Source organism: Acartia tonsa, chromosome 13, assembly GCF_053477335.1.
Source record: "Acartia tonsa isolate MP-2025a chromosome 13, ASM5347733v1, whole genome shotgun sequence".
Classification (NCBI taxonomy): Eukaryota; Metazoa; Arthropoda; class Copepoda; order Calanoida; family Acartiidae; genus Acartia; species Acartia tonsa.
The window spans coordinates 21101628-21129262 of NC_137272.1; the positions used below are offsets into that span (position 1 = coordinate 21101628).

The following is a 27635-nucleotide window of genomic DNA, read 5'->3' on the forward strand; positions in this document are numbered from 1 at the left end:
AATGATACATCTACTCTTGTATACTACATTTCTGTTCCTTTTTTATGTCCTTTACTTGTTAAAGCTTTTCTACTTCAGGAATTCTAATTCTTGTTCCAAATTAAAATATTATTATAAGCATACTATGTAACAAACTTTTTAGAATTTTCTAAATCAGTTAAAAAACGATGTAAACTAAATGCATTTTAGCCAATTATTTTTTTCTAAATTTTGCATCATGTCGTACAGATAAAAATATTTAGGATCAAGAAATAAATACGAAAGAACACCTTTTTTCTCACATTGTTTGTTTATCATCATTGGAGCTGTACATCTATTTATCTCTTTACTTTTTCCTACTCTCAGTATTATTATACTAGTTAATTTGTGAGCCACGCCAATTCTAATAAATACCAAATACTCTTGAGGAATAATACAATAAACGATTAAATGATTTACATTCTTTCTGTGGATTTTGAAAATTAAAAGACACAATAAGTACCCAAAGTTTTTGAGCCAATAAGAACACGTGGATATAAACTTTGGGTACAACTGAAATTTACAGTCCAAAGTCTCCTCCTTCCCTGTAGAAACCTCAGCTATACGGTCAGTCGTCTTACAGTAAACAATTTGTAGACTCTAGAGGTGTTGTAAAAATAAAATAAAAAGAATAGAAAGGACATGAGCTATTTATAACTTTTGTAACTTTCCCCACTAGGCAAAGACTTTTTGCTGATTTTGTGTTTGGTCTTTAAAAATTAGGTGATAGCTTTTGGGGGGAGGTAGTTGTCTGGAATATACATCTTTACTCTATATTTATTCTGAGAAATGCCTTCCTTTACCTACTTGATCCAAATATTTTTATTAAAAGATAACATTCTTACTATACATAAATTGTTTATCTTTATAAAGTAATGGAATTTATAATATTTTTACAAGAAAATTATGTAATTTTTAAAGATTACTTCATGTAAAAAATATTTAGACAAATTTTTAAAAGAAATTAATGATACTAAAAAGGATTGGGTGTTTTATAGGATAAAACCTCTAAAAACAACTGCTTCACTGATTAAAGAAGTAAGTTTGAATTACAAAGCACCTCTACAACTAACTTTTCACTGACTTACCTAATATATAGTGAAGATCTTTGTATGGATACCTTACTGTTAACTGTAATGACAAATTTTTGTTACAAAGCACCTCTACAAGTAACTCCTCCTCAGACTTACCTAATCTATATTGAAGATCTTTGTATTGAAGATCCGAAGGAGTGGCTGAAGCTGATCTTATTTTACAGTCTCCATTCTCCAACTTGATTCCTCCTCTCCTGAAAGAAAGAACAAGTTGTTTTAAGGTTTAAGAAAATGTGTTTATTTTTCATTAGGATCAGAATTGTCACATTTCTTTAAACTGAATTATCTTATACACTGCCTAGCACGAAAAATATTAAATGGGGTGGGGTAACTTAGTATTTGTGACACTCCTGTGTACAATGATTTAATTCTAAATCATAGACTAAAATTCTGAAATATTAAATATAAAAAAGATATTTTTTAATTGTATAAAGTTTCTACATTTGAAATGAAATAGTAATATTTAAGGATTTAAATAATCTGGTCTATTTTCTCTTTGAATTTATCAAACCCATATTTTATAATCCTCTCAAATATAAATATGTATAACTAGATTTTTACACAACTGTATAGTTATACTTTTAGATAATGTTTATTGTGAAATAAAGTTCTAAAATAATATTTAGGCAGAGAGAAGATATTATTAATAAAAGGTTTTTTTTTAAAGATCTTTCTGTATTTTGTGCAATTTTTTTCAACTTTGCTAGTATGAAGTTTAATAAAAAAAGATCTAAAACCATGGCTTTCATGTTGTGTAATTTTAGTAACTACTTTGTCAGTGCAATAACATTATTTTTCAATATTGCTGAGAATCGGTTCTAATCCACCGGATATTAATCAGTTTTTAAAGTGATACATGAAAAACTGTTTTTGGAAATCATATTGTGTTTTTATGGTTATCTTTTTATATTTTTTTATGGGGAAAATCTGAATTGCTTACTTTAGGAGAAAAATCATTTGCAGTTTTATAAATGAATACCATGCAAGAAGACACAGATATAATTTTCTTTTCAACGACATTTAGATCTGCACTTTTTTGTTTTGACTTGTATATGACTAGGAGCTCATTGTAGAGGCTCAATATAATATCTATTTCTATATTTTATTGTATAGAATGCTATGATTGTCATCAAAGAAGAAAATGTTTTATAATTAGATATATTTAATTCACTGATGATGTATAAACTTTAAAGTATCCAATAATCTAATCTACTAGGTTTGGCATATAGAATTTTCAGATAAAAATTGGTTCATCTTATAGGAATTTTCTTAGTACATACATATATATACAACAATTACTAATTTTTTTACTTAAAAATGTCTTTTTTGTGCTTCTTAGAGATATACATGGTTAATAAACTCCTTAACCCTTACAGATCGGGCCCCTATTCCCACCTTAATAGATCGGGGGGGGGGGGGGGGTCATATTGACCCCCCCCCCTCTATCTCGGCTTCTGTTACAGATAAAGACGTAAAATTTTTTTCTGGTGGTTTCATGTGTATTTTTAGAGAAAATTACTTTTTCTAGTCATAGCGATCAGGCCGCTCCTTAGCCGCTTTTTAGCGGCCAGCCGCTAAATTTTAAAACAGCTGTAGAGCGGCCAATTTTGCAGCTAGGATGACCAAATTTTAGGACGAACTTTTTTTTTTCATAACAAAAAAATTACTTTTTCTGATCATCGCCAAAAAACGGCAAATAACGGAAACCGCCATTTTCGGCGGTTACGGCGGTAAAACGGCGGTTGGCGGCGCCAATTAATATTTTTATCTGTTAATTATTGCTCAAGGATTTACCAAAAAAATTTATAGGTCTCTAGCTGTAATAGAAGCCACGATATTCATGATATATGTCTGTAGTAAAAGCCGGACAAAAATCGGTCATAAAGTCGGTCAGGGTGCGGTCAAACGGTCATAACACCACTTTTCTCATTCACCAAAAAAATTGTAGGTTTCTACCTTATATACTAAGTCATAATGTAGAAATTAAGATTTATTTAGAATTTTTTTTAAATTTTGGTGCTACCCAACCGACTTTGACCGGACACCACGACCGACACAGACCAGATATCCTAATAAAATCAACTCTTGCCGACGTATAATTACTAAACTTAAAAAGTTATGAAGTCACAACTCTCTATTTTACCAACAAAAAAATGACATTGAAAAAATAGAGGGGGGGGGGGCAATATGACCCCCCCCCCCCCCCCCCGATCTGTAAGGGTTAAATTGGTCATGGTCCATTATTTTTTTTTTAAATTGGCACTTCATATCAAAAACCAAAAACGCTTAATACTCTTTTCTTATACAAAACTCCCCAACCAAATGAAGAAAATAAGATTTTTAATTTCTGTCAAAAGTAAGTGTGTTAAATTAAGCAATACTTTGTCCTATTAAAAAAAACACCCTGTAGAATAATGATGAAACTCGGGGTACTTTGGCCAAAAGTTTTAAAATTTATCCCTTTAGAAAGACACTATAAATAGCTTTGATATAAAGGAAGAGACAGATGAAACATTTTGCATCTTATCTAGAATGTCCAATGTCAATAGAATCAATCAAACAATACATTAGCCATATTTGTTGTCATTTGATCCAGGAATATGCAGGATTAGGGTTTCAACACTTAAATTAAACAAAATACGGCTGATTTCTCATAAAATCTTTACATGCCCTCTCCTGAGACAACCAGCTTAAAATGTAAACTTTTTAATGCGCTTCGCGCTCACAAAAAAATGAAATTATATCACCAAAAGAGCGCATAGTTTCCAATAAAAAAGACGCCATACAATACAAATGTCCAGTGACAGGGCAGTATACAATTTACATTTGTCAATTACAATTTATACTGGCCTATCATTGGTCATTTGTTTTGTATGACGTCATTCTTTATTGGACACTAAACGCAGCTTCCATATTACCCAAAAGTATTGATTTGAAGTAGTGTAAAAGAATTTCTGTATTTGTTTTGAATCTTAGCTTAATTAATATTCTTGCGCTACTAGTTGACCTTGTTTGTGTGTTGTATATTTTGTTGTTAAACTCAACTATTTCCACGCTTTTTAGATTTAGGGATAGATTATTATATGTAGCTGCGCTGATCACAGACATTATTGTTCTTGTTTATTCATTGTTTAAAGAAGCCAGGTTGTTTTTGCATACCTTCCTGCTCTAGGGCTAGATTGATAAGTACAGCTTCTACCGAATAGGTGTTTTTATAATATTACAAATTATATCATCTATGTTTAGCGTAAGTAATACTATTGGAGAGAAAAATAATAAGATAGAACTTATTTGTAAGTAGTCTCTTAATTTTTAATATCCGCCAAAAACATGGTAGATTTAGACTCTTTGTAATTTGATTATTAATTTCTGTCAATGGAAAGTGGGTAAAATAAAGCAATACTTTTGTCCTAATAAATAAAAACACTCTATAGTATTGATATTTGCTATTTAAGGAATTTCTTATTTTGCTTTATTGTAGAACAACCCTGCCCATACTTTTATCAGAACAACTGAAAATTGATTGCCTATTTCTTCCCTCATTTCCGAAGTTGTACAGCAGATAACCAAAATATTGCAAAACCTATTTTTAGCTACTCCTGTCAAAGAGAAAAGCGATTTAATGTATAAACAATTTATGCATTATATACAGTCAAAATTTTAATTTTTCAAATTTAGATTTTTTTTGAAGTTTGAAGCTTTTTTAGCTAGTTGAGAAAGGATGAGGAAACTATGTAAACAATCGGCAACGCAAATTCAGCTGACCTTTCATCATGATAGATATTGGATTTTTTTATACATTGCCCACTCTACATATTATATGTAGTACATTATAACATACTTAGACTCAAATTTATTGAAAGTATTTTCGGGAATAGGAGGGTATTTCCCACAGATTAATACTTATCATATTTGTTTTTACATAGAAACATTCAACACTTTGATTACATGACCTTTGTCTGGAAATCCTAACTATACATACATGGTTAAACTTAATAAGTTGCGCCTGTGTTGGGCAATGGCATTCCCTCTATTCCTACAATTAATATTAAACACATAGCATAGCAGCAGTAGGAATTGTTTTTAACTTCTTTAGTTATGATACGGTGATGGGTTGAGATTCGAACCTATCGCTTACCAAACAGCATACAGATTTGCTTAGTGTTATGCCCATTAATCCTAGTAATCACCATTTCAAAATTAAAGCCAATAAGTCAATCACCCAGCTAGTCATGTCTCTTAAATCTAAGTTTGTTCATCCAGTAAGAGGGAAGGGGGTAAGGTAAAGTGATTGGATGGATGGATGGGGGGACCGTTATTTTAGCCAGCTAAAAGTTTCACTTTTTTACACTTAAATCAAATCTGGTGTAATTTTTAAATAATAATAAATCCATTCTCACTCCTAAGATTATTCTAACAATATTTTTCTATGGAATAATCTGTTAATAATTTTTATATAAATTGTATTGAGAAGTTTCAGATTATCAAGGAACTTAAGGGAAAAGTCAATGAACGATAAATTTATATACAACCCCAAACTAATGGGATAATAAAAAATCCTACTCTGTATTATTAGTTGAAAAGTTTGGTTATTTCAAGTTTGGAACCGACCAATCAAAAAAAGTATCCAAGTGTCTGACCCAACGAATAATATATATTGGTTATATAACTTCTGGTACCAGTGATATTTTTCAGTCCCTCCCTGCAGATTATTAATATGATATACCTTCTGTAGTAGATATTAACATGTCTGCCTGTCTGTCTTTCCGTCAAAGTAAGTTTAGTAAACATGTTATTGTTTTAAGGGAGGGGGGGGGGGGTGGTATCCCATATTCTCCACTTAAGGGGGGAAAATTAAGATAGTGGAAGATGGCGATCATAACTATTCTCAGATATCTTCAAACTAGTTTACCCCCTCTCTTCCCCCTCTCTTTTTTTCCTTCCCCTTTCAAACCTATAATTCTGGTGTTCATACAAATGCGCCAATTTTTGTTTTATAAAATTTTTTTGAAAATAACATCTGTTTGGTTTTTCTTTGCAATTAAGCTTTTTTTTAGGTACAGGGAAGGTTTTTAACTATTTTGGGAGAGCGTATCTCCACCCTCCCAATTTAAAATCCCCCACAAAATTTTTTTTCTGAATATTTCTTATTAAAACTCAAATTAAAAAGTAGAAGGGCGGTTGACTTATCCCCCTCCCACCTTAAGAACACTTAGAGGCTTCTTGGGGGCGTTCGTTGCCCCTAGTCTTTCTTAAAATAAGAGCTATGTCTTGCATTTTTTTTCAATTAGGTGTTTGATCACGAATTTCATATGGTAAAAATATTTTTCTTATTTAATTGTTATCCTAAAAAGATAAAAGTTATGCTTGAAAATTGTTTTAATAGCTATTATTATATGTTGCATTTTTATATAAACGTGAGAGTTGTGATCACAATTGGCGTAACATTTGTACTCTTTGGCGTCAATGCGTATTTTCAGATATCCATTACTCGCTATCAAAATTAAACTGTAGATACATGAGGAATTTTAGGGGGTTTCAAAGTTTTATGTGTGTAATCACCCCTTTAATCCACCCCAGTTAGACGTCTATATTTACCTTAGATACTTTTTTCTTCTTTTGGTCATTATTCTATGGAGTATCCATTGCACGAGGAAATCCCAGCCCTTCGCTCCATTCACTTTGGCCTACGATAATCATAGATTTAGGTATACATATCTTTATAGAGGTGTATTACTGTCTTTAAATTATGTGTAAGGTTAGCTTATATGTTGACTGTATATGTCGAATTAAGTTTGGTAATTTTCATTTATTGCATATTGACGACTTTCCGCGGATTTTAAAAAGGAAAAAGAATAAAATTAAAACCCTTGTTTGCCCTGAGGGGCCGAAGTCCCGGGCTTACAAAACTGGTATTAATTTTATGATTTTTAATTTAATTTCGAAGCCATACTAGAAATAGTTTTCTCGTATCCATTCGAATCCGGTAAATAGGAACCGGTTCTCATCCATACGAAAAAACTATGTCTAGCATCGTATTATATCCAGCTTTCTACGAATATAAAAATGTACAATCATAAGATTAACACCAGTTTTTTTAGCCTTTGGCACCTCGGGGCTAAAAAACTAGTTTTAATCTTATAATTGTACTTTCTCGTATTCATTTGAATCCGGTGGATAGGAACCGGTTCTCATGAATACGAAAAAACTATGTCTAGCATCGTATTATATCCAGTTTTCTACGAATATAGAAATGTACAATCATAGGATTAAAACTAGTTTTTTTAGCCGGTGCCTTCGGCACCACGGGGCTAAAAAAACTAGTTTTAATCTTATAATTGTACATTCTATATCCGCGGAAAGCCGTTTATAATACGATACGAGAAATAACTATTCTATATCCGCGGAAAGCCGTTTATAATACGATGCGAGAAATAACTATTCTATATCCGCGGAAAGCCGTTTATAATACGATGCGAGAAATAACTATTAACGTTATACATATGCTTTGCTTTGCTTTAACTTATGAAAGTATATTTTGAAATTAATTATAAAACTATATATAGAAGAAGATATATAATAATTTTTGTTTGCAAAATCTTTTTAGGTAACAATATTATAATGAAATGTTTTGGCATCTAATTTTGTAACATAATACCTTACCATAGGGATTAGAGGATGGGGCAATTCGCAAGAAATGTATCTTCCCCCCAAAGATCTAGCGAAGTAAGTAACATTTGGGGACAGACTTTAGAGTGGCGTGAAGAGGGTTTTGCCAAAGGGTGCATTTCTTATAGCGTGTAAAAGTGGGAAGGCAGGCCTTCCTAATTTCAATTTTCAGGGAGGTGTAGACAGACCCTTTCACCCCCCTTTTCTCACACTTGTGATTATCAACACTTTACAAATGTTCTTTGACCGTTCTAGACTTCCAAGAACACCTATCAGACAACCAACGATCTGATTTTAAACCTTTATCTGAAAGTTCTTAATGATTGTTGTAATAAGTTCCGCCTGTTTCTAGGCCAATGCATTCCTACTGATGTAACATGCCAGATAAATCAATTTAATATCTCTATTATGAAGCGGTGTGGTCCAAACTCAAACCCAACAACTCCATGATAGTAATCGGACGCGTAGAAATGATCTATCATCCATGGTCCTATCCCTGATAATTTTGCAGTGTAGACTCTTGATGCAATCTTTAATACCTCTGTATAATAACACCAGTAGTGCAGCAAATATTCGAAATTATTTTAAATGACCCAGGTAAGATAATAGATACTAACCTTAGGGGCACTTAAGATGGGGGGGGGGGAGGAGGGGGGAAGTCGACCACCCATTTGAATTTTAAGTTTTAAAAAAAACCAAAAAATGAACATTTTTTTCTTGGGCAGAAATTTCTTTTGAGAGGGTGGCGGTATCCTTCCCCAAAATAGTTATAAACCTTTAATGGGCATATGAGAAGCTGAATCGTAAAGGGGAACCACACAGGTTTAGCAGAGGTTGGCTAGATCCTTAGGTAACAAAGACAGACTGACATACACACACATACATATATCCTGTTACTTTTTTATAAGGATTTAAATTCCAGCAGGAAATATTCTAAAATTAGGGTAATCTACACATAATAAAGTCATCTTTCTGGTACACCGACAAACGTCCTACTACGACAAACGTCCTAGTTCGAAACCATGCCGTTGGGTAGCCAACACAGACTTTGGGACAACTGTCGGACGGATTTTTAAATTTCACCCTGTGGACAAAGTTATTCAAGAGAGAAATTTCGGTTTTGAATTTTGTACCTGTGTGTTTTATCACCATATTGGATTTTATTGTTCAACTTTTTTAACAGCAGTGGTGGATTTTGTCCTCAAATTTTGGGAGATTTTTTTTATTTAATAACTTTTGAAAAATTTTAGGACGTTTTACTTAAGAAATGTCGCATTAGGATGTTTGTCCCTTTAGGATGTATGTCGCATTATGAGGTTTAGGACGTTTGTCGCATTAGGACGTTTGTCCCTTTAGGAGGTTTGTCAGTGTACCATCTTTCTTTCATATCAACATCTAACTAATTTGAATTTTAAGAAATGATTTTAGAATTAAATATTTGATGCAACCCAACTCTAAAATGTACAAACATCCCGCTGTTAAAATTGCTCGCAAAGTTTCATAAGTTTAATTTTCTTTAATTAGTTTAATTAAAGTAATAATTACTACACTTTATAACAATAACAGCGAATTCTATTTTTAGGAAATTAAAATTATTGTGTAATTAAATTTTATGGAAGGAAGGGAGGGGACAATGGATCTAAAATTCATATTTCTAACAGTCTTAGACTTTGGGTACCAGAGCACATGCAACTTTTATTATTTTGGAAAATTTCAAAGACTTTGGGTACTAGCGCAAAGAATGCCGCTAAAATCAATTATTCCCAAACGCAGACGACTCTTACTGAACTAACCAATACATATACCAGCAGACCATTTGAAAAAAAATTCAAAACAAGTTTATTTTGGTTTTTAACAAAATAGTTTTCTTCTAAGAATGGGTGGGATAAACCAAAAAATTCTACTGTGATATTTCTGTAACTATCCATTTTAATCAACCCCTTGTCAAATATGAAAACAAACCCCAATTATGGTGCTAGTACTAAGGTCATATATCTTATGATAAATTACAGACTATTCACAGGAAAATAAGACAGGATAACCTAATGTTAAATACTTTTCTTTCAGTGTTTAATAATTTCTTATTATACAAATTAATAAAGATTGCTATATCTAAATTTTTGGAATTTTCCAGACATATCTGGTTTTTAAGATATTGAGTTAAAACTCTAAAATTTAATTAATTGCCCTTTGTCCCCTCCCTTCCTCCCTGAACAAAACTAGTTCAGTAAATGATTTTTCCACCTCCCAAAAGTAACAACTTGGCTTCAAAGGAACCCTCTAAAGCAAATTTTCTTTAAAATCGTTAGGTGTGTCTGTCTGGCAGTTTGTACTTTTACGTAATTACGAAATAGGACCAGTGGCATTAAAAGCAGACATATATTAAGGAGATGTAATTCGGTAAAAAGGGGAAAAACAGGCCTTTATAAATTAAAGTTTAAGGTGGGTGTTGACACCCTTCCTCTCTACACCCAAACAGTAATCAAAAGTAACGCCCCTTGAATTATTAATAATAAGTTATAGAGTTGCTAATCTTACATAATAATTAATATACCCTATCAACATTAAGAGAAAAGCCAAAACAAACCACGATATAAAATGAAAAGAATTATAGAGTTGCTACGCTTGCATAATAATTGACTTACCCCATCAAAATTGAGAGTAAAAGCCCAAACTAACCACAGCCTAAAAGTATTTAAAAATTAATAAACATTTAATTTTCAGAGATAGGTAAGAATATCAAAAAGTTGATAAATTAGGGAAAAAATAAAAGTTGAGAATTTAGAGATAATCCTTTAGTCCTAACTTTTTTTCTATTGAAAGATAACTGTTTTGAGATTAAGAAACTCTAGGGAAAAAAAAACCTCCTTACTGTCTTACTGCGAATTTACAAAATAAGTATCATTCAATCCTATTAATAAGATATGCTAATAAAACATAAAAATCTGCATAAAGACACAAAAGAATAATAAAAAACATTTTTACCTGTACATTGAATAAATCCATAAAAGTAGAATCAATACTGTTACAAAAACTGCACCTAAAATATTTTTTAAAAAAAAACTATGGATAAATAGTTGGATTCACAAAAAGTACAGCTTTAACCCCAGTGATCTAAAGAGATAATAAATGATGTTGTACATCCACAAAAATGACACAAAAAATTACAAAAAATACTTAGATTAAAATTAGTGTTTTGAACACTCAATTTAATAAACCAAACAATCAAAATTCAGTAAAAGTCCCCAAAGTTATTTATAACTAGAGAAAAAACAGCCCATTGTCCTCTCTCTAACTAAACCGCCCAAATTATCGATCATCTAATAGTTACGGACGGACCATAAATATAAAATATATATGCCTTTAAAAGTATGAATTTAGTATAGAATTCAAAAAGATGTACTTTTTTCTCGCAAAGAAAAGAAAATAATATTCATAAAAATCTAACACAGAAAAAGCAATTTTTTTTTAATAAATTAAATTCAAAACACTTTACAATAAAGTAAAAAATAAAAGAGGCACGATCTCAGTGTATTAATCGGGTCTTTGAATATCAGCCAATAGTGTCAGAAATATAAACACAGCTAAGTCGCCACAGAGTGCAGAAATTAATTCGCTAGCTGACGGAAAATGTTCTGACAACTTGGGCCAGGTGGTTGTCTGTAGATATACATCTATACTAATACATTTATTCATTATACAGAGAAAATGCAATACAATTATATGAGAACTTTTTTGAAAGCAATTTTACCCCACTTATAGTTATCAGAATTTAATGATTAATTACTTATTTTCTTCGTTTTTTTATAACCATTTATAGAACATCAAAAAAATATTTCAGTTTTTATTAAAAAAGTGCAGTAAAATAAAAAATTCAAAACCTAGGTGTCAACATCTAAAAATGGTTTCAGCGCATTTTCTCATGCTTAAATCTTCTACCCTTTGCAAGAATGGCTACAAAATGCTTCAAATTAGAGATACAGAGTTAAAAATTGATACTGATACTTTTGGGGACATGTACTAAAACATATCAAAGTTTGAAGTCCATATCTCAACCAGGGAGGGAGTACTGGCCCTCAAAGTCGACTACTAAAAATCCAATTTTTTTCCCGCAAAGGGTAAAAGATTTGAGCTTAAGAAGAATGCGCTAAAACCATTTTTAGATGTTGACACCTAAGTTTTGAATTTTTGATTTTACTGCACTTTTTAAATAAAAGCTGAAAAATTGTATTGATGTTCTATAAATGGTTATAAAAAACGAAAAAAATAATCCGTTAAACATTAAATTCTGATAACTATAACTGGGGTAAAATTGCTTTCAAAAAATTTCTCATAAAAAAAACACACTGTATTAGATAAAACTTTTTTGTAGGTTTTGTAACTAAATATGAAATTTTATCCTGTCTATAAAATGTTCAAACAGAAAAGTCATTTATAATCTACAAATTGACGCGCTTACCTATGGACGTATAGGTAAGACACAGCTTAGTTTTAGAGTAGCTGCGCTACTAGGAAGAAAAGGAAATTACATATTACATTGCAATTTTAAAGGAATCTCAATTGAGCGGAGAATTGGAATGTTTTATAATTCTAATATCAAAGATATGAGAAACAGAGACTATTATGTCCATAAGAGGCGTAACAGTGGAATAAAATTGCGAAACTACTGAGTGTCATCAGAAAAAGTGTCACAATTATCTATATCAAGGAATTATTTTTAAACAAAAAAGATTCAAATCTAGCTAAAATGTGAATTTGTATTTAACTATAAAGTAACAGCCTTGTGGAGGACTTCTATATCAGACTAGCGACTAATTTCAGAAAGAATTGTCTATGTTGCGATTTCCATTTTTTTTTGATTTCTCTTGGAAGGGTCGTACCCTCCCCCAAAATAGTTATAAACCTCCCCGGGACCTTAAAAAGCTACCCTGTCAAGGAGAACACGATCAGTTGAGCGATTAGCGAGATCCTTCGGTACAAACACACAGACAAACATACAGACTAACAGACATCCTGTTACTTTATCATAAGGATGGACATAATATACAAAAATTATAGAAAAGCTACACTGCTGAAAATGTAGGAATACAGGGAACGTTTTATAGTTTTAATATCAATAATGAAGAACAATTATGGATTAAGAAAAAAAATCTTAAAATGTTAAATATCATGCTCTAAAGTGTTTAAAAATAAAACCTAAAAAGTGTTAAAGTACATTGTAAAATGTTAGTTTATCCAAATGGAGCATTTCCATCTTATATACCTAGTTCTATATTTATAGCAATATGAAAGAAATGTTTTATGAAGCGGGAGGTGCACTTTCTTTACTTCATTACATACATATCTATGTATCTATCTATGTATGTATCTATCTATCTATCTATCTATCTACCTGTGTATCCCGGTGTATCAGTGCCCTTGATAGAGTGATAGTACCATTTTCTTGTCTTGTGGTCAAACTCTCTGAATCAGAAATGTCGTCTTGGCAAAAAGGATGAAATTATAATTGCTTATATGATTGGTTGTTTCAAAAGGGTACTAATTTTGATTCTTTATAATATTGTGTTGAATTGGTTACTACTGCTGCAATGCATAGTATAAAGATCTTTTAATCGAATAGTTGATTGTCTTACAGGTGTTAGTTTGTTGAATACCTTAGGCTTTTTGCACAAAAATATTAATACATAATTAATGTCTAAGGCGTCAGAGAAATATTTTGGTCAAATAAATATTACTAATTTTTACAGGTGTAGCAACTGAATATTTAAAAGGGATCTGAAGGGATGATATATTGAAAATAAACAAAATTACCCCGTTTGTAGATTGAAACTCTTAGTTGAAAGATTTAGTTACTTTAAGTTTTAAACCAACTGATCAAACTTAAAAAAAGAAAACAAATTTTTACGGTCAACGAAAAAGTAAGAGTGGTTACAAAACTTAGGGTATCAGTTTAGTTTACAGTCAAATGTCCCCTCTCTTCCAGGTAAAGACTTTACCTGTACTGATTACCATCAGGCAGAGGCCCATAGGACGGATAATTGTTGGAGTAAGGTTGGAAAGTGCCATATTCAGGTATCTGAGCAGGATCTAGGGGCAGACACACTTTTTATTATAGTTTCTTGAAAACAAGATTAGTTTCATAAAATTGAAATTCTAAAAAAAATTGTCAATTTACGCAAAATTTGAAATAAACAGACACACATACATACTACTTCTTTGTCAATTAGACATCCAATTGCTGAATAGAAAGATAAAAAAAAATTATAAAAAAATAATTGTCAATGGTGCAGGGGTACATGATAGGAGCAAAAGTGTTACACACAGAGACATTCTTTTTTAGACCACTTTTTTGGAGGTCCCTAAAGCCATACAAATGACGAGAAAGTATTTCAAAAAAATTGATTTGGTGAAAGAAGGATAACTACATGCCTTTTTTCAAAAAGATTAGTTCACAAACTTAGGTATGTGTTTATCTATCAGACTTTCTACAAAACTGAAGTTCTCAGTAAAGATTTATATCAGAGGTGGGTTCCTTAAAAATCGCTAAATCGGATCTTGTACCCAGAAAACACAATTTCCTTATCTATAAATTTAAAGAAAAGTGTTCTTAACTCTTAACGGTCGGGGGAAGAGGGCGTTGAACGCCCCCCCCCCCCTCCGGTTTTTTCTATCTCATTTTCTGTGTGTGAAAGATAAATAGCCCAAACTGCTTGACTTTTTAAGTATGGGTATGACACATAACTGAGAGTTGGATTTTTTTTAATATCTCCATCCTGGCGGGCACAGGATGCCAGCAAACCTGGCAGGGTCATCCAGTTAAAGAGCAATTTTTTTTTGACTAAAACAAAGCATTTTATCATACCAAAATACTATAATATCCTCTAGTAGTACATCCTTATATGAAATACAGGTGTTCAAGTCACTTTCAGGTTCCAGGTATGATCCTGCAGGCCCTAATCCTCCAGGTCTCCAGAAATCTTTAAAAGGCTCCTGTGGCCGCAATTTTTGATTTAGAGACGTCAAATTTTAAACTTAAGCTTCATGTCTACATAACTAAATAAAATTTCATAAAAATCCGCCGCCGTTTTCCCGCCGACCGCCGACTGCGGCGGCTTGCAGCTGCCAAGTACAGCCGCGGCCGCTGAAATTTATATTTTTTATATTTCTAATGTAAAATTTACATAAAGATAAACATTTTCTGGAAAAAAATTGTTCTTCTAGCTTCAAAAATAAGAAAATTACAGCCGTTTGAAATTTTTAAGTAAAAAAAGACCTAAAAACAAAGGTTGTTAAATAAAAGGGTGAAGGAAGCGAAAATTGACTTAGACTTTAAAAGGTCGGAAATTCATTAATCATAACAGGGTTATGAACATAATTTTTGTAGATTTTTTTATATGATTTTTTTGCCCAATGATATTCTTAAAAACGGCTGGGTTAATCTCTTTTTGCGAAGGTCATGAGGCAGGTTTTAAGCTATAAAAAGTAATTGTCTTGCCTTGAAAAGCTGGATGATGAACCGGCGGCATCATTGGATAGTAGAAATACGGCGGTAGAGGTTCATCCTCGGTGCTATAGGCATCGCCAGGCTTCCACGGAGTAAACTCATCACTAAAATAATAAAGCATAAACAAGGATGAAATTAATAAAGTAACGAAGGTAATAAACAAAACAAAAAAACAAGGGAACGGACACAGTTAGTGTATTAGTAAAAGCTTATTGGTCACAGAAATCAACACACAAAATTTCAGCGGCCTATCTTTTATAGCAGCGGAGAAAAAAAACATTATTCTATAAGTAATTATTTCCCCAGAGCATTATAGACAGATTGATGGACCAAATGTGCTCTTAGAGGAGATCAAAGGAATTATTAAAACTGGCCGGCGCGGTGGACAGACAACAATAATTATAGAGTAGCTTCCCTAAAAAATCTTATTAACACAATATTTAAAATTAGCAAGTTTCCATATTTTTCTTTACTCTTTAAATGGTTGGATCAATTGGATCGATTGATGTAAACTTTTAAGGGAGGCTTTATATTCGTCCTCGGCAGGTTTTAATACACTTGTAGTATATTTCATCTACCCTAATTCCCTTCAAAAAAGGGAATGGAACTGTAAATTGCAATGGTACCCAAAGTTTTATAACCTCAAAAATTTTGGTAGTTAATTTTGATTGGTTAGTTCAAAACTAGTAGTGACCAAACTTAGCAACCAATGATTTCTATGTATAGAAGACGTAAGTTTATCGTCCATTGTCTTATACCTTAAGATCTTTGATTTTCAAAAGTAAAATTTTATGAATGTTTTCTCTATCTATAATACAAAGTCAGTCTAATTGTTGGTTTGTACCGAAAGATTTCGCTAACCGCTGAACCGATTGGGTTCTTAAACAGAGTAACTTCTTATAGGTCCTGTTAAAGTTTACAAAACTTTTTCTGGGGGAGGGTAAGTATTGATGTATTTTGTTAATAAATTTAAAATTGGGTTATGGAATTCAACTTCTTCCTCCAAAAGTGCCCCTAGAGGCCTCTATAGGCGTAGCCGCAAGTATAGGGTAAAGTATAATTACTTTATCGATATCAATATTTTCAATCATTGGCCTTATGCACAATTTTTTTTAAAAGCTAAACTTTGCCACACTTATGTTTTGTTCGTTTGTTTGTCCGTAATGAGTACACGGATCTTAAGGGGTAAGACTATGACCGATAAATTGATGTACATTCCCAGTAATGATATACAAAATTAACCCTTCTTTTAATTACGATTGTTCGTTGAAACGTTTGGACACTCAATTTAATAAACAATCCATCAAAATTAAATAAAAGACCAAAAGATGGTTGTTTAAACGAATGAGAAAACGTTGTTATCAAATTTGTGGACTAGTGTAATAAACAGCCCAATGTCTCCTCCCTCCCTGTAATGGATAGCCCTCAAAATAATTGTTAAAATTGTCCTTAAACCTTAAAATTCTACGAAAAGAAATATTTTTTTTTAATTTTGTGAGAGGGGGGGGGGCTTTTTTCAAGGGCCGATTTATCTTGGGATGGTTGTGGTACCCTCCCTCTATATAGTAATAAATATTTCTAGAACCTTTGAAAATTTTCACCATAAAGGATAATCATATCTGTTTTGCAGATAGACACCCTGTCACTTAGAAATAAGGATAACTAAGCAATAAAGTTAATATTTTTTTTCAATATCTGATAAAAGCAATGAATAAACTTTCATTTTATTCATTAAAAGAAAGAAGGGATAGGCAGTGATGACCGCGTTCACCCGCATTTTTTCTCAACAAGCCGCAGATACTATCTAATTTTTTATAAAGCGATTTAAAGCAGCGCCAGCAGCTGCTGCAAAAATAACCGCCCTTGTTATGGATAATTTTTATAAATTTCAGAAAGGTGCATACTACTGCAGGTGAATAGTTATGGAAGGGGTATGCCTTGGCCCATAAAAAGGAACAACTAATTACCATGCACGGGCACAACTACCAGACAATGGTCTTGTAATTAAATGGTTGGTTGTCTTTTTATAATATAATATTCTATGAATCTCTGGAAACTGAAGAAGGAAAACCTCGCTATCTCGCAACTCAAAGGCCATGCAATCAAAGAATATGAAATTACCTGTATGTATGTATTAAGTAAAGATGTGGGAGGTCCCCAAATCTTGACAGGGTAGGGAAACCAAGGGAATAAAAACTTACCTGGATGTATTATATAAAGGTGGGGGAGGTCCACAAATGTTGACAGGGTAGGGAAACCAAGGGAATGGAAACCTTACCTGGATGTATTGAGTAATGGTGGGGGAGGTCCCCCAATGTTGACAGGGTAGGGAAACCAAGGGAATGGAAACTTACCTGGATGTATTGTGTACAGCTGGGTGTGGTCCACCAATGTTGACAGGGTAGGGAAACCAAGGGAATGGAAACCTTACCTGGATGCATTGAGTAATGGTGGGGGAGGTCCCCCAATGTTGACAGGGTAGGGAAACCAAGGGAATGAAAACCTTACCTGGATGTATTGCATAAAGGTGGAGGAGGTCTACCGATGAAATATTGACTGGATAGGGAAACCAAGGAAATGGAAACCTTACCTGGATGTATTGTGTAAAGGTGGGGGAGGTCCACCAATGTTGACAGGGTAGGGAAACCAAGGGAATGGAAACGTCGTATTCATCTGAAACACAGAATTTTATATCATTTGATATATTCAGAGGGGAAAAGAAGTAAGATGTCTTTCCAAGGGTAAACATTCTATCCCACAAAATTATACCAGTACAGGTTACAGGCAAACAGACAGATAGATAACAATTACTTTAGCAAAGCAAAAGCTTTTAAGTCACTTCATTTTATGCAAAAGACCTAAAAATAGTTGCTATTAAAAAGGTCTTGGCCAGTAAACAGGAGCAACTCATCAATAATCATGAAAAGAAAACTTCGGGTACCAGCTGAATTTACAGTCTAACGTCCCCTCTCTGCCTGGTTGTGTTATATTACAGAGCAATTTCACTGCCAGACGTATTTTCGAATGAATCAGTTTCAATACAGGGATAGGAAAATGAAAGAATAAAAAAACATCTTTTGTGAAATTTTAGCTTTGTTAGCTCATAAATTTTGGAATATTAATTTATCCTGCACCCTTATATACACTTTCTCCCTGGTTTTAATGAAGAAATTATACAAGAGAATCATATATTTTGAGTTTCCATACAATTATCAATCATAAAACAAGATTAAAACTTTAAAGAAAGCGAAGCGGTGTTAGGAAACAAGGACAGTTATGTCCATAGGCAACACAAAAAAAAACATTTGAAATTTTAAATATTTTAGATTGAAGATAAAAATTTACTATAATAAAGTTTAATACAGACCATTAATAAAAAATGATTAATGTTAAAGATAACAATAAACTGTGCTGTAGTAATAATATTACATAGACCCAAGGAAATATACTTTGGTGCTTTTAAAATTTATACAAAATACGATAATAAATCAATAATCAAAAAGGCAAAAAACGTACATTTACAATTATAAAGTAGCTGTGCTTCTAAAAATGAATGATCTATAAATAATTCATTTTATAATTTGTTAATATCTTAAAATATATTGTTTTGTTCGCACTAATAAATGAATTATATCGTCTCAATAATAGAAAACCATTTACATAGAGTATTGCAAGATGGTAAAAGAGGTATTGTATATCTATCACACCGTTTCGAAAAGCGAAGCTTCTCTATAATCAGGGTCGGTCCGTCCGTCCGTTACAGTTAGCTCTTTTCGTTAGTTTAAACATGTTAGAATTGTCCAATTGATTTCAAACTTTGTATGCTGATTCCTGTAACAGATAGGTACGACTTAGAAAGCGCAGCAACTCTATAATTGCATAGAATATTTGTGAAAACAGCAAAAGTGTCTGACTATGACGTCAGAAAAAAATTAACAATTAACCAATGAGAGGCCGCTATACATTTGACCACAGTGAATACTGGCTTCTTATTGGTTAATTGTTATTTTTTCTGACGTCATAGTTCAACACTTTTACTGTTTTCGATATTTGTATGTTAAAATTATCCTATTTATCTGATTCTTTGAATACTGATTCCTATTACAACAATATATAATGTGATACATACGATTTTATACATGTATTTTTATTTTTTAAGGGAATTAATTCTTGTTTTGTTGTCTCCGAGAGGTCTAAGGTGCGAGTCAAAAAGACAATACTTTGATAAGAAACATGCAATTTTAGAATGGCTTAGAACTGGTTTTGATCCAGCGGAAACGAATCTCTCTAAGGTTATATTCCACCTTGCGTAGATTAGGGGGAAGAAGACAGGGATAAGGCAATGGCTAACAAATTGATGTACATCCCAATTATAAAACACAAAATTACCCATTTTGTATATTACATTTAGTGGTTGACTAAATCAACCAACCAATCAAAATACTATAAAAGTCGCCAAGGATGTTAAAACAACGAATAAGAAAACTTTATTGTAAGACTTTGAGGACTAGTGTAATACAGAGCCCAATGTCCCCTCCCCCCTGGGAAGAAGATGTTGTAAAATAATTATAATAGGTGTAGAGGCTTGTAACGCCCCTCAAAGGTTCACACACCACTCTGGAGAATCGCTGTGCACGCCACAGGTTCCGTTATTGAATACAGTAATAGTGTCTGACTGATTATGACGTAACAAAAAAAATTAGCCAATGAGAGGCCGTTATTGACCAATGGTAAAATTTATAGTGGCCTCTCATTGGCTAATTTTTTTTGTTACGTCATAATCAGTCAGACACTATTACTGTGTTCTCCGTTATTCTATAGATGAATCTCTGGTATCCTAATTAAGGAAGAAATCTTGGGATCAAAGACCAATTAATTTTATCCTGTTCTTTCTTTCAATAAAGATTATTTGGCAAGAAAATGAGATAAATAAATTCACTAAAAATTGAATATTCCATCCCTATGAGAATTTATATTATTGAAATGGTTATTTAATACAGTGTATTACAGGTAGCTTTTCCTTTTGGACTAACAAAACTGGTTTAAATTTTAAAATTTTTCTTTTTAATATTCGTCGAAAATTGTCTGTTATGGCTCAGAACCTGGTTCTAATCCAGAGGATATCTATTGGTCTCGAAGCCATACTGGAAATCATATTCAATCAAGACTTTTTTCAGGTGATGTATTCCAATAGATAGAGAATACATAAATATAATGAGAGGAGAAAATTTGTCATCAATACAGGTTGCTAATATCAACCTTATTTAATTTGGCAGTTTGTTTATCCAGTAGGAGGTGAGGGGATGGAAAAAGTGTCTTAATTATTAGAGTGCATGAAAATCTGGTGCAACATCCTATTATTTATATATTGATTCCGAAACCATTACCGAAGTCGACCCTCCACTTTCCCTTTTGGTTTAAAAAAAAAAAAAAAGAACAAAATTTCACTGGGCCTATAAAAAGATTCACTAAAAAGGAGAACTATGTCGATACATCGATTAGCAAGATCTTTAGCTACAGACAGACAAATAGGTAGACACTTTATAAAAGCTTTCAAATATTCATTTGAGATTGTTTTTGGTTTATCAAGCTTTTTCCCATAAACAGTGCTATTGACTTTTGTGGTCAATTAACGTTCAGTATGTTGAATTAATTATTTTTTTTAAGATACCTTTTTTCTAAAGAAGAAATCAATTAAGAAATTAACTTTTTGTTTATTATTTTGTGTCTAAATATAACATAATTTTTTTTGTATATGATAACATATTGGGCGTTACCCTCTTAGAATTTTTTTTTTCAATTTTGAAAATTTGAGTACCCCCCCCCCCCCCCCCCCCGACAACGACGAACGAGGTTAGGTTTTAGACTAGGGAGCCGAGCGCTGCGGCTAGGCAGGCAAGGGAGCCGAGCGCTGCGGCTAGGCAGGCTAGGGAGCCAAGCGCTGCGGCCAGAGTTCAAAGTTCGCTGTGGGGGGGGGGGGGGGTACTCAAATTTTCAAAATTGAAAAAAATATTTCTAAGAGGATAATACTCATAATTGTTTTTAGATATTTTAATACATTAATAAGGAGGAAATTAAAAATATCTTTGAAATTTAGGTTAAGTGTTTTGATTTTGTAAGTTGGGTCATATTTCCAAAAGTTTTCTATTTTTAGAAAATTAGAAAATATTTTTGTCATTGATATCCTTCAATTAAAGGGAATTTAGAGTTTTAATATTTATTAAATCCGAATCTTTTTTATCCATCACTAGCTGATAAGAACTTGAGATCTCTAGGGGCACTTGGTACCTCTCCTAGATTAGATTAGATGTATTATTCTTGGGTGTACATTAGGATATATAAGTTGGAAGGAATTTTAATATTAGAGGGAGATTTGAAATCTGCATCAAATTTTAAGGATTTTTTATAAAATTCGTTTTTTGTATAATTCTTTATCTAAAAGCAGAAATACAATTTAAGTTCATAAATTTTGACCAATAGGATAGGTGGATTGGAAACTACCTGCGCTCTAATTGGTTAAATGATGTGCGACACTTACGCTTCTCCAATCAGCGCGCAGATAATTTTCAATCCACCAATCACATATGTCAAAATTAATTAACTTAAATTGTATTTCCGCTTTTAGATAAAAAAATATACAAAAAACGAATTTTAAAAAATCCTTAAAATTTAATGCAGATTTCAAATCTCCCTCTAACATTAAAATTCTTTCCAACTTATATATCTTAGTGTACATAAATAAAATCTTTTAAATTTGTAGGTGTTCATCTAGATGAGTTTATAACGTGGGAACACCATATAAACTCAGTTATTAACAAAGTATCTAGTGCTAATTTTGTATTAAATCAATTGAAAAAGTTTGCACCAACTAAAATTCGTAAATCTATATATAATTCCCTTGTAAAATCGCACTTGGAATTTTCTATTATAACATGGGGTAATGCTAAATGTGAGGGAATGAATAGATTATTATTAAAACAAAAGCAATCTGTGAGATATGTCGCTAATGCAAAGTACAATGCTCATGTAGATCCATTACTTGAAAAACTTGATTTACTTAAACTTGAAGATATTATAACTGTTAATATAGGTAGCTTTGTAAAAAGTTTCCTTGCAGGACAAATGCCAGACTCATTCAATAATATTTTTGAACCAATGTTATCCAACAGAGTAATGAAATTAAAAGTACCTTTACCTAAACATAAAGCTCTAGAAACTTTTCCTAATGTTTGCTTTGTTAAAATATGGAACAACCTAGACACTGCTATAAGGTGTGCTGAAACTAAAAATTCCACTAAAAATCTCATCAAAAAGAAAGCTTTAGATAAATATAAGAGTTTTAATTGTAATAAGCAAAAATGTTTTGTCTGTAATAATAATTAAAATTTGCCTTAATTTACTATAAAATTTTAATTTCTCTAACCCCATTGTATCATAGTGTAAATAGCATCATTAATACCTTACTATTTATTTATACTATTTAAACCAATTTATATGTTATATGTATATATCCAATTTAATTATCTGATTAAAATTTCTATGTAGCTAGAAACATCAAAAAATTATTTAAATATGTTTGTCTTAAATCGGTACTTTCAGCTTTTGCAACGGCCAACCCAGGTTATGAAAGTACCAAACTATGCATAAAATTTTGTAAATATGTGTAAGAAATATTATTATCATTTTGTATGCTTATGTTGAAATACATCTATCTATCTATCTATCTAAAAAGAACAACAATAATAATTGAATATCATATACACTTATGTATACAGTCAAATTGGATTTTAACCAAATTTTTCCGAAAAGTCAATTTCCAAGAAGGTAGGAAGTATAAACAGTAAAAAATAGTTATGAACCGTCCCTTAACCTATAATATGGATGGCTCTAATCAATTTCCTCATATTTATAGAAAGTTTGTAAGTTGGAGGCGCAGCCACAGTTATTTTATACAACAGAGAAAATATGTAATAATTGTATGTCAATAATCATAAATGATGGACTCCTATCCAATAATTGCTGCTACAATCTTCATTAATCGATGATTAATCCTTATATTAAAGTAAAACGATGTGTGTTTGTGTTGCGAAGGATCTCTAAAACCCTCAACCCTCCTTTATAGCCCAGCCACTTAATTGTCCAGAAAAGTTTAAAACTATTTTAGGAAGAGTATAATTTGTTCAATTGCAGTTCACGGTTAAATGTTCCTGGGAACGATCATCTACAAAAACTCTTTGAGCTTCAATGCTAATAGTTACCAAACGTACATGTTATTCTCGTTATGAGCTGAATCAGAAGGCTTACAGATAACTTTAATTTCTAAGATTAAAAGGTGACCAGGACTGAAGAAAACAATCGCAAAATTAAAACATTTTTTTCGCGCATTTATGTGCGCTGCAAAGCCTTCTTATGCTGGTTAAAACTTTGTACTAATATAAAATATAGGTGCAGCTGTTTAATGATCATTGATTATTGTAGATACTCGATACTAGGAACATTTTACCGTGAACGGCACTAGATCCGTTTTTCCTAACCAGGGGCTCAATACACATCATGTAATATTATTGTTATTGTTTCTATTCAATTGAAGTGACGTAATCTAAAACGTAATTTCATTCAGAAATTAAGTTTATTTGAGATTTTCAATTATTATAAATTTAATTAAACAAAAGAATCTATTTTAATTCTTGTCTATTATTCATAAATTAATTTGAATAGGATATACTTTAGATGTAGGGATAGAATAATGATAATGAATAATCGTTATCACTTAAATGAAAAAATAAATTAAAGAAGGTGTATCAACTATTTTTTTTATAGCTAGCCGGTTCTTTTAGTAAGTAGTAGATGTAAAATTTTTCATAGAATTCAGATATGCAATCGGTTTTTTTGTAGACCTCTTATTTTTTAAGTAATTTAAGTTTAAAAAAAAAAAAATTAAGTCGATTTTAAGGTACTAAAATGCAACAAAAAAAAGAAAGAAAATGGTCATTATGAACAAAAATAGTAAGATCTTTAATTTGACACCTTACTTTTTCAATTCTGTCAGGTAATTATTGAAAAAATCGATTTTTTTAAACCCACGAGAATAAAAACTTTGAACTTAATTTTATTATTTCACAAATAAAAAAAATATGGGTTCATATATACCATTAGAATCAGAAAAATATTACGAATCCATTGTAAGCAAAATTGAAAAAAAAAGTTTACAATATAGTATATAAACTACAATAAAAGGAATTATATGAAAATATCATATTATGTTGTACAGGCAACGTCTTAATTCTTCAATTGAGTATAAAAATGGGAAGGGGGTAAAGAGGGGGTAAAGAGGGGGTAAAAAAGGGAAGACAATAGTGTTGTCTGAACAAAAAAAATAATTGGCCATTTCTGTAATCTTTTAATTTTTTAATTTTTTTCAATTTTGCTTACAATGGATTCGTAATATTTTTCTGATTCTAATGGTATATATGAACCCATGTTTTTTATGTATGTTTGAGAAAATATTTAGGTCTAAAGTTTTTATTATACCGAGGTTAAAAAAATAGATTTTTTCAATAATTACTCAACAGAATTTTAAAAGTAAGGTGTCAAATTAAAGATCTTACTATTTTTGTTCTTACTGACCATTTTCTTCTTTTATTTTGTTGCGTTTTAGTACCTTAAAACCGACTTAATTATTTTTTTTAAAAACTTAAATTACTTAAAAAATAAGAGGTCTACAAAAAAACCGATTGCATATTTGAATTCTATGAAAAATTTTACATCTACTACTTACTAAAAGAACCGGCTAGCTATAAAAAAAAAAGTTGATACAACTTCTTTGTATTTTATAAATAGACTGTGAACAAAAAAATGGGGTGGAAATAACATTTTTTGTTGGTATTTTCTACGAGTTTTTTTCTTGGAAGGGTGAAGGTATTCTAGCCCAAAATCCTTGTAAATTTTCCTGAACCTATATAAAGCTTCACTGTGAAAGAGAACCGTATCAGTTTGGAATCTGTGTGATCCTTTGCTAGCTACAAACAGACGTTCTACTTACGTTATTTTTTTTTTGTGAAATAGTATTAAAATTCTTCTTATTTAAACTTTGTAAGCTTTTCATCGCTGCGCTACTTAAGAACATAAATGTCCCTCTAATTCTTATACATTAACTTAGTTTTCAATCATATCAAGTGTCATTTCTTAAGTCTACTGCCATAAAAGGTTTTATTTGACATTTTGAATTATTACCCTATTTTTAAACTTGCATTTTCTAGTGCGTAGCTACTCAACCATTTCCTTAACTTTATATCTTCTTTTTCTTACATTTTTTATTGTTAAATAGAAATAACAGCTTCTAAAAAAATATTGGCATTTAAAGCAACTACCTAATGCAATAGATTTATACTTTTAATGCTTTTTTTACATTTTCAATGTTGTAGTTTAATATATTTTTGAATTATCCTTCTTCAATTTTGATAACCGAGTAAGTAATTGATTTAACCTTCTAAAAAATAGCCTAAACTAAGCCTTTGAACAATACTAAGCTTTCTCAAATGAAGTAACATAACCTAGCAAAAATTACAAACCACTTAAACATGATAAATAATCAATAAACTCAAATGGACGGATACACGAAAAGGTCTTTCAACTCTGTGATTGCCCTAACTTTGCATGACCATGAAGTTAGCCAAGGCAATCCCTCCATCGCTTACTTTAAACAATCTTACAAACAATTTTTAACGTCTTTAATTATGACACGATTTTGGGGTGAGAATCGAACCCATAACCTTACCTGTCAACTAGATACCTTTTACCTTTGAAAAGAGGATTTTACGTTTTTTTTTATGGGCAATGTCATCCTTGAATACCTTGAGGAATTCAAATCAACAAGAAAAGTTTTATAAAAAAAATGTGTTCAATGATGAATAAAATTTTCACCCAATCCAAGAATTTTTATTCCTTTTCTTTACTTGAGAATTATACTTTTTAACATATATAAGGTTAGGTTAAAATTACCAAGCAGCCTTTTGGCTCGTTAATAACTTTTTAAGCTTTTTATTATTTTCATGACACTATGCTGACTAAACTGCTTTTATAAGGAAAAATGTCAAAGAAAATATTATATCAGGCTCCAGTTATTTGATAATCGCATATGATTATACAAATAGGATGAAATTATCCGGTAGTAGCGAAGTTCAAATATAAAACTAGAAAAATAAAACAAACGGACGGACCCATCAATGGAGTTGCTTCAAAAGACCAACTCTACAAAAGACCAACACCTACAAAAGAACAACTCTACAAAAGACCAACACCTATAAAAGACCAATACCTACATAAGACCAATACCTACATAAGACCAACACCTACAAAAGACCAACACCTACAAAAGGTCTACCCATACAAAATATCAATTGATTCAACTATATTGTTTTATAAACATCAAATTAATTAATAAAGCAATACATTTCTGCCTTTTCATCAAAAGATTACCATTAGTTGCAGAATGTTGGAATGTAATGATTTTTTTATCATTAAACTTAGAAGATTTAAGATTGTTTCTTCAAGAATTAGAAGATTTTCATGCAATCATTCCATTACATTGATACAAAAAAAAATTCTGTTTATTCTCGTAATTGTGTCGTTTATAATATATTTAAGGTATACATTTTATTTATTTGATAAATACAGACAAATACAGATAATGGTAGACTGTAGTATTACGATTTTTTGAATGTTGGTCTTTTGTAGGTGTTAGTCTTATGTAGAGTTGGTCTTTTGTAGGTGTTGGTCTTTTGTAGTGTTAGTCTTTTGTAGAGTTGGCCTTTTGTAGCAACGCCCACATCTATAACCATACCTGGATGTTTTTATGAGGGTTTGGTTAGATGAAATAATTTGATCCTGTTTTTCTCATTTCATTTTCATCTGAAAAAAAGTATTATATATTAATATAAATTAATATTTATGAAAATTATTATGTGCGAAGGGTTTAAATATATCCCACTTGTAAAAAAACACAATTATCCCTTTTATTAACCCTTAACAGCCCCCCCCCCCCCCTCCGGTTTTTTCTTTCTCATTTTCTGTGTGTGAAAGATAAAGAGCCAAAACTGCGTGACTTTTTAAGTATGGGCATGACACATAACTGAGAGTTGGAATTTTTTGAATATCTCCATCCTGGAGGCACAGGATGCCAGCAAACCTGGCAGGGTCATCCAGGTAAAGAGCAAAAATATTTTTTTGACTAAAAACAAAGCATTTTATCTTACCAAAATACTAAAATATCCTCTAGTAGTACATCCTGATATGAAATACAGATGTTCAAGTCAATTTCAGGTTCCAGGAATGATCCTGCAGGTCCTGAT

The 27635-nt window shown here is 31.6% G+C and overlaps 1 protein-coding gene across 1 annotated transcript in view; it reads right to left on the reverse strand.

Annotated features, from left to right (window-relative positions):
* The window catches only part of LOC145335512 (uncharacterized), a 36191-nt gene extending 8994 nt beyond the window's left edge, over positions 1-27197 (reverse strand). The window contains exons 1-9 of the mRNA XM_080181292.1: positions 27128-27197; positions 17876-17958; positions 15277-15389; positions 13778-13868; positions 13174-13244; positions 10767-10821; positions 10427-10466; positions 6711-6799; positions 1209-1306 (exon numbers count right to left, since the gene is read on the reverse strand). Of these exons, the coding sequence (XP_080037418.1) occupies positions 1209-1306; positions 6711-6799; positions 10427-10466; positions 10767-10821; positions 13174-13244; positions 13778-13868; positions 15277-15389; positions 17876-17958 (640 nt within the window). The 5' untranslated portion in view covers positions 27128-27197. The remainder of the gene's footprint in view (positions 1-1208; positions 1307-6710; positions 6800-10426; positions 10467-10766; positions 10822-13173; positions 13245-13777; positions 13869-15276; positions 15390-17875; positions 17959-27127) is intronic.
* Positions 27198-27635: the final 438 nt, after the last annotated feature.